At 44.4% G+C, this 8458-nt stretch overlaps 1 protein-coding gene across 2 annotated transcripts; it reads right to left on the bottom strand.

Moving 5' to 3' along the window:
• Positions 1–307: 307 nt before the first annotated feature.
• On the bottom strand, positions 308–4470 carry CDKN2AIP (CDKN2A interacting protein). Of its 2 annotated transcripts, none has more exons than XM_037994025.2 (3): positions 4017–4470; positions 3446–3545; positions 308–2991 (listed from the first exon to the last, which is right to left on the bottom strand). In XM_037994025.2, exons 1-3 carry the CDS (start codon positions 4286–4288, stop codon positions 2983–2985), a joined length of 381 nt encoding a protein of 126 aa, XP_037849953.1. In that variant the 5' UTR covers positions 4289–4470; the 3' UTR covers positions 308–2982. The 2 variants fall into 2 exon arrangements, with proteins under 2 accessions (XP_037849953.1, XP_007998555.2); XM_008000364.3 differs by having other exon boundaries at positions 3415–3545; positions 4017–4459.
• Positions 4471–8458: the final 3988 nt, after the last annotated feature.

The raw sequence follows: 8458 nt of genomic DNA, 5'->3' as shown, positions 1-8458 counted from the left end.
AAACAAGCCAATTTACGAAATTACCAAACCACCTAATTAGATATATTAAATTTATTTGTTCTTTGTAATTTTTGCTTTTCTGATAATCATTATCCCACAAAATACACATTCCAAGACTGAGGAAAGTGAGGTAACTAAAAGTGCTTTCACAATACATTCATGTTATTGTGTCCTGCAATCTATAAAAGCAACCCACTTACAGTATATAGATTTTAGCTCTGGTATCCAATTAAATACCCTCAAAAATGAATCATTTTTAAAGGTTATATGGTAAAATAAAAACATCTGATTATGTAATTCAAGCATAAAAAAAGTATCGTTTTTATTACTAGAATACAAAATAGGAGTAACTGCTACATACTTAAATTAAGCTTACGTTCAATTTTCCTATTCCAACACGATTGGCCCATGAAAGGTCTTTCTTTTCTCTTTTCATTATCACCATTATTGCTCAATGTGCAGTATCTAAAAATAGAATCTAGAAAGCCAGAAACCACGAAAGTAACATCTTGGGGCCAGTCTGAAGCAAAGTAAACAGAATATACAATGACAAACAGGTAGAATCACCTAAGACAAAAACAAAATTCCACTTCATTACTAACGAATGTAGTTAAATTGAATAGGCTCATTATCAAGAGCTGAACATGGCTCTCTGTTCTTTCCAGGATTCTAAAAGATTCATAAACACAAAAACCATCCAGTTCTAGATTTGAAAATTCAAGGGATTGCTTTGCAGCTATTCTGGCTCAGGGGGTTGCTGTAAAAAAATAAAATAAAGATGTATATCACACAATTACCTGGTTGTCTAATTTATAATGACAAGTCGTGGGAAGCCTATTTGCAGGAATTGGTTCTGACTTGGAGAAAAAAAACACAACTTCTTGAAAAGGTAAAATAGCTTAAAGCATTTAATATCTAAACAAATCAATCTGTTAATAGTAGTCACAAAATATGCTTAATATAGAAACCCACATTCATGTCTTTAAGAAAAAGTGTAAATTGTATTCCACCTCAAAACATAAATTAACCCGCTTAAAGAATCTGCAGCGGTCAAAGTCATGGTGAATTTTAAACAACTTCAGAATAAAATAACAATAAGTACTTTATACTGCTTTATATCTAAAAAATGCTTACAACTTCTCATAAAAATAGTTTGAAGCAACTATTTTTTCTTTTATTTTTTAACAGACATGTTCAACATTACGGGCAACATTTTTAAAACCTTAAGCTTTACAGACTTTCAAACATTCAAATACTGTGGTCCCTTTTCTTTGATGTGGTTTATTCAGCTAGAAAAGAAAATATGGTAGACAACTTAATACGTTTTCACCAAATTGAAAGTAGTACAAAAATTTTAGAACTCTACCGAACTACACGTCGTACCTAACGTATCATTAAAAATAGAAGACAGTATTTTCTTCAGCAAATAAAACAGCATACTAATATGCTGTTAATGCATACCTTTTAATGTGTACTGTCATTCATAAATTATTTACAACTTCTATTGTGTGAAGAGAACTAGAATGTAAATTTTCTGCAAAACTGGAAAAAAAGCAATACAAAATTTGTGAAAGCCTGTGTTTTATGCTGTACAAAAGTCAGTTTTTCTCTTCAAATACCAGATATTGTATGCAGTGATATTTTGGACACATTATAGTAATTCTTGAGGATGTTTTAATGCTGGAGGTAAGTTTACAGGCCTCGATTCTTCATCAAGGAGTACTAGATCTTCTATTTCACTGCCTCTGTATTTCCTTTTACATATTTTTACCACCACCTTTTTCTTGAGAAATAACTTCAATGCTTCTCTTGATGCAACTGCTTTTGCATTTTCTTTGCTTTTTCCACAGCCAGTGCCCAAATACACAGACTTGCACCTCAATTCACAAACAATACTTTCTTGAGAGCTCTTATTTTGAGGCAGATCTGCTAATTCTTTTAGTGGGACAAAAAATACATCCAGTGTTGCTTTCAGAGCCTCAATAGCTGCATTTAGAAGCTCTCCATGATTCACATTGGGACTAAAGCCACCAACAGCTACCAACTTCCATGCCACCGTTTTATACAGTCTATTGAAAAAAGGTTGCTTCTGTTTCACATCTTCATTGGTTAACTTGCAAGAGAATCTGACAGCACTCTCACTTGACTGTGAAGTACTTTTAGAAGGCAACTGTGAGGTGCTAGTCTGAGAACTACTCTTAGAAGCCAACTGGGACACACTTGCTAAGGAAGTGCTTTTGGAAACCAGTGATCCACTGGTCTGGGAGCTGCTCTTGGAAGCTAGAAGTGACGCAGCTACCTGGGAAGTGCTTTTGGAAGTTAGCAGCGATGTATTTGTTGAAGAGCTGCTCTTGGGAGTCAGTAAGGATGTGCCCGATGAGGAACTGTTTTTAGCAACTGATGATGAAACACTTGCCTCTGAACTAGTTTTGGAAGTTAACCCACTTGAAGCTGTCTCTGAACTAGGTTTGGAAGACAACAGTGGCAATTCTACTTCTGAGCTTCCTGAGGAGCCCAACAAGGGCACCTCGATCTCTGAGCTGCTTTGAGAAGCTGAGGCTGAAGAGCCTTCCAAAGCACTCTTTTTAGGTGATCCACCTTGTTGTCTACAATCAGTGGATTGGGTCATGTGACTATTCACACTGGATTTCAGCAAGGAAACAAATGATGCAGAACCGTGTTTATCTGGAGCTTCTGCTTCAGAAGCTTTCCCAGATCCTGCCGGTGTTACCTGAGAGGAAACGCTGCTGCCGCTTTGGCTGGAGACAGATCGATCTCCATCACTTGTAGAGCTATTCTGACTGGAGATGCCAGCGCTCCGAGCTGAGTTCCCACTCTCCGATTTAGTGGCCGCCCCTGTACCCGCTGAACTGTTTTCCTGCTGAGCTGATGCACGTTCTGTCTTGGCAGAAGTTTTTGCATGATCTTGCTCAACTGCAGAACTGTTTTTCCCTTCTATAACTCGTTTTTTGGATGGCTCTTCTACCCCTTCTAAAAAGAAGAAAAACATAGATACATGACTAAGAATACCTCGTATAAAACGGGTGATGAGACAAATACACATTAAAATAAAGGCACAAAGTGAAAATATTTCAAGACTAATCGTTTCTTTAAAAAGTGTGGAGTCAATAATTTCTTAAAACAGTGTTGAATAACATCATGAATGTCTAATATTTAAAAAAAAACCAGCATCAGACAACAGTGGACACTTCAAAATCTAAAGCAGTCAAAGTAAACTATCAAATTCAAAGCCTAAAGACACAGATATATAGTTTAGGTTTAACATTCCAACTTTATTACTTATTGATAACATAAAAATTCTGGCTTGTTAAAAAAATTAATAACGATAATTCCTAATTATATCAAACTTATGCTCTAAACTCCTATGTATGTTCACATCTATGATCTGCTAACCATTGCTACTCGATATCCCTCTTTTCTTCACCTTGGCAACCAGTTCGTCTCTTGTTGTATAGGTTGGAGCATCTGTCACTTTGATGCCTTCAGCCATACTAAGTATTTTATCCATAACTTTTTGAGGGTATCTGAAAAAGAAGGAAAAGTCATTTTTTAAAAAGTGCTTTTTCTAAGGTCCTATTTGTGCTTTGCAAAAAACAGGCCACAGGAACTGCATTTCCTGGCTGCAATCAAGAAAGTGTACCAACCGCCAAGAACTGTTTCCTGGAACTCCATAAACAAGCGCCCCAGGGTCTAGGAGGCAGGGCACCTCCTCACTCATCTTAAATCTAGCACCCGTCCCCAAGAGCGTTGTCCCCTAACACCAGCAACCCTACCAGCAGCTCCCCCCACACCGCGGGGCACACAGACGTCCGGGAATCATGTCGGCTCCTCGCAGGGACACCCTTCTCACCCTTAGAGGGCAGCCGGGCCGGCGGATTCCCGCGCTTCACAACTTCCCCTCCCCGCCAAGGCCGGTCCCGCGGAGGGCGCCGAGCGCCGGTCTGCAGGTGGCAGACAAAACGGGGCGTGCTGGTTAGGGACGCTGCCTCACTCACCGGCACCCGAGGAAGACGTGGTTCGCCCAGGCCATGGAAAAGGAGATGAGCTGCTGCAGCTGCCGGTTTCGGGTCCCGCTCTCGGCGTCGGCAGCTTCATCCGTGCTAGCGGAGGCAGCGCCGCCAGCGGGGGCCAGGTCCCCGGCGTTGCGGAGCAAAAAATCCCGGCGGTGGCGCCAGTGTTTGTCAGTCTCGCCGTCGCAGCGCAGCGCCTCCACCCAGGCGGCCACCCGCGGGTTCTGGCTCAGGTACTCCGACACCTCCTGCGCCATGTTGGGCCTGCAGGCCGCAGAGGCCGCGAGCACAGCTGCACCGGGAGACAGGCACGGAGCGCGGGGAGAGCAGCCCTGTCACTGCGGCCTGCACCAGCGGCCCTCCAGATAACGCCCCTCCAGAGGCCCAAAAACCAAACAACAGCGCCCGGAGCAGCCGAACCGCCCACTTCCGCCCGCCGCCGGCCTCTTCCCTTTTATAACCTCGCCGCCGCCGCGCGCCCTCGCGTTCTTCCGGCGCGAGCCGGCGCTCCCAGGACGCTTTGCGGCGCCGGGGCCGCCGCGACGCTGCGTCCCGGTCCCTCAGGGGACCCTGAGGGTGGGGCGGGGGGGCGGGCGTCGGGCGTCTCACTCCCTGTGAGGGCGGATTTCAAGTCGGGCTGGCCCGGGATGACCGAGTCGCGGCGGAACCCCAGGCGTTCTGGCCTCGCTTTGTGACGCCGCGCGCTGCTGTCGCCCTCCTCCTGCGCCGCGTCAGCTGCGGCGCCGGGAGCAGAGGCGAGAGGGGCAGGGCCCGGCAAGGGAGGCAGCCGGGCGCGGCGGGCAAAGTCCTCCAGGGCGGCGTCCTGGGGGACCTTGAGCCGCCAGCAGCCGCGGGGCCTATGGTCTCCGCTCTGAGACGCCTGTGTGTGAGCGGGGCCAAAACAAACAAAAGCCGGCCTCCATGTTTATAGAATGTCGGGAACCGAGTCTCGCGCTGCTTTCAGTGTGCCAGAGCGAAGCGTTCCGAGGCCGTCGGGGTCTCGGCGCCGTCAAGAGGACGAGGGTGCCGGTCTCCTTACATAGCAAGGTCACACGAGGACCCGGCTCCGTGTTGCTGTGAGGCTTTTACTGCCTTCGAAGCTAGTCCTGGCCCCGCAGCGATTGCGCTTGCTCCCGCAGTTTCTTAGTTCTCTAGTTAATCCAGATATTGCCTTCCTTGACAAGGTTATTGTCAATAGCACACCACCACGCCGACAACGTTCTGTCTCTAGAATTTCCTAAAATCAGCAACTTTACCACCAACCGGCAGATGTCCGGAGGTGGAGTGGAAATGTGCCTATTTATCTGTGGGGCCCCAAACCTCTCCCTGTTAGAGCTATTTTTTTCTTCTATATGTTTTTTTCCACTTTACGTTTCCCACAGTCACGTACTCTAACTGCTAGCTTGCTTATTACGTTTCCCATTCCAGGTATACATGCACTTTTAAGATTAATACGTTAAATGATATAAATTATGAATTTTTTCTTTCACTAAATGTAGACTTTGATGTAAAAATGCATGAATCAATAATCAAGCAAAAAAAAGGTCACTTTAGGTAAGGTCAGATAAGGTTAACTGTGTAATTTATGTGCATGCTGGAACAAAATACAGCTATTGTATGAAAACAATATTGCCCATTTTCCTGCCATACCAAAAGAAACTGCATAAAAACGGAGGCACAAAGAAATTTTGAAGCTTATGATTTTGCTTCTAGTTTGCTATTCTTTCCTCCTTTTCACAGATAATTGCTGAAAATCTAGAGGGGGTGGACGGATTGCAGAAATCTGGCTATTTAAAAGGTGGAGAAATTATGATTTCTCCTTTCATGGACCATAGCAAGTTAAAGAAGCTATGATCGCATACCTAGATTATATATGTGAATTTTAAATCAAGAATGTTCTCACGGCCGGGCGCAGTGGCTCACGCCTGTAAATCCCAGCACCTTGGGAGGCCGAGGCCGGCGAATCATGAGGTCAGGAGTTTGAGATCAGCCTGGCCAACGTAGTGAAACCCAATCTCTACTAAAAATACAAAAATTAGCAGAGTGTGGTGGCACGTGTCTGTAGTCCCAGCTACTGGGTAGTCTGAGGCAGGAGAATTGCTTGAACTCAGGAGGCAGAGGTTGCAGTGAGCCGAGACCATGCCATTGCACTCTACCCTGGGTGACAGAGTGAGACTCCATCTCAATTAATAATAATAATAATAATAACGTTCTCACTTTTTTTGTTTTTGCCCTATAGTCTTCCTCCCACTCATGGGCTTCATTGCCTTGAAGGGAGAACAAATAGAGCCTGAATTTCAAAGTTTGTTGTAAATTATAATAAAAGCAATAGAGTCTGAAAGGTGGAGTACTCATTTGTAAAAAGCTAGTGGTTGGCAGAAAAGATACATGTATTTTTCTTTTTTGATTCTTAAAAAGTTGACTTTGCATATAAAGATTCAAAGACTATGAGCAAGTAGCTGGGACTGCAGGCGGGCACCAACATGACAGGCTAATTTTTTATTTTTTTTAGAGACAAGCTTTCACTATGTTGTCCAGGCTGGTTTTGAACTCCTAATCTCAAGCGATCCTTCTGCCTCAGCTTCCCAAAGTGCTGGGATTATAGGCATGAGTCGCTGTGCCCCGCCTCATTTTTTTTTTTTTTTTTTTTTGAAGACCCTCCCACCTACAGAGACAAATTCCTCTCTGAGCTGGGGGAGATGTTCTGAGAGAAAAGGTGAGAGGACTTAGATGATAGCTAGGAAAATCTGTGGGATTAGGGAATAAGATGCAAGGAGGGAAGTGTTGGCTGTTATAAATTGCTGAGTAGATTTTGGGTCTAAGAGTAGAAAGACTTGGCTCTGCCCAAGTTTCTGACAGAAGACAGCGCAATAGTGCTCTGAGCCTGTATGCCTTGGCCTTTAGAAATGAACATAGAGGGGGCCTTTTGTCGCTTTGATTACCAACTATATGGCTCCCTCCTTTGCCCCTAACACAGAAGTGTGTGTATATATATGTATGTGTGTATGTGTATATATACACATATATATACACACACACACGTGCGCATTTACACACATATATCCAACAGGGCCTAGAGGAGATCCAAAAGGTTCCCAAGAAAGAGTTGAATGGTGAAGTGCCTACCAAGCACCAGCGTCCAAGTTGAATGAGGCTGGGGGTGGTCAGCCTGTCAGCAAAGGAAGATGCAACTAGTTTTCAGCAAGTCATCAGACCAGTGCCCATCAGGCCACATCAACAGGAGAGGACCCTCAACCTCTCCTGAAATGATCAGTCTGCCTTGCTTGTGCTGGTAGATTAGGCAGTTACACTCTCAGCAGAGTCCACAGGGAAGAAAGCACAAGACAATGCTAGGATGATAACCAAGCTTCTCCCCTCCACTGCCCTCACTAGAAATCTACTCAGAGGAGAAAAGGGAGAGAATTCTAATGAATTGAGAAAGAGCCACTATCATCCCCAATTGAGTTTCAAACAAGTGACTGAGTTCACAAGATTAAATTTTCTGCTGTAAGTGGAAGCCCATTCACTGAAACGTGCTGTAGCATATCTCTCTGAAGACATCCAATAAAAATTCCAGCGGCAAGCTGGCCTTTCTGCAGGTGGCTTTCCCGTGGAGCAACATGAAGGGATTGCCCCTGTTCCTGGATGTCACTGTGGAAGCAAGAAAGCCTTTGGCAGGAAGATCTGCATGTGGAGTGCAGAGGCTTGTGGGGAGCAAATACTCCAGTTATGGCCAAGGTTATGACTTGATGTGAGAAATACTTCATGGTGAGGGGAAATCTTTTATGCTAATGATGTGTGAGGACACAAATCTGCCAAATTACAGTGATAAGGTGGGATGTCCTGAAAATCCAAGCAAGAATTTAAAAGCGTGATCCCCTCTGTCAGAAGCTTTGAGAAATCACGTAGGAGGAAGATTGGTAGTGACAGTCTGATTAGGGATTAGAGCCACCTGTGAGCTTGGCAAAAGCAGTTTTACTGCAGTGATGAAGGCAGACTCCGTATCAGAGTGAGTTCAGGAGTCGGAAATGGAGATATTTGGCTGTAAAGGGGAGAAGAGAGAGGAAGCTAGACAGGGTCATGGGGTCAAGGTGGCTTTTCAGTTTCAGATGGGAGTAGCCTGAGCGTGTCCTCCACTGCTTGAAGGCAGCTCACAGAAAAGGAGAGTTTGAGGATCCTGAAGAGAAAGAGGGTAATTAGCAATTTCTGAAGACATAGGTGTGGCTGGGATTCACACACAGGCAGAGAGATTAACCTTAGGTGGGCAGACACTTCCTCTATTTTAAAAGAAGACTTTTGTAAGTTTGGAACTGGGAAGTTGACATGTAGGCCATCTGATGGTGCAGAGAATGCTTGCAATGGATATTTTAGAGGGCAGAAGAGCAGGCTGCCTAGATGAACATAGTTTTTTTGGCCAATTTAAAATT

This window comes from Chlorocebus sabaeus, chromosome 7 (genome assembly GCF_047675955.1).
Source record: "Chlorocebus sabaeus isolate Y175 chromosome 7, mChlSab1.0.hap1, whole genome shotgun sequence".
In the NCBI taxonomy this organism is placed as follows: domain Eukaryota; kingdom Metazoa; phylum Chordata; class Mammalia; order Primates; family Cercopithecidae; genus Chlorocebus; species Chlorocebus sabaeus.
This window is presented reverse-complemented; position numbering and strand designations above follow the sequence as displayed.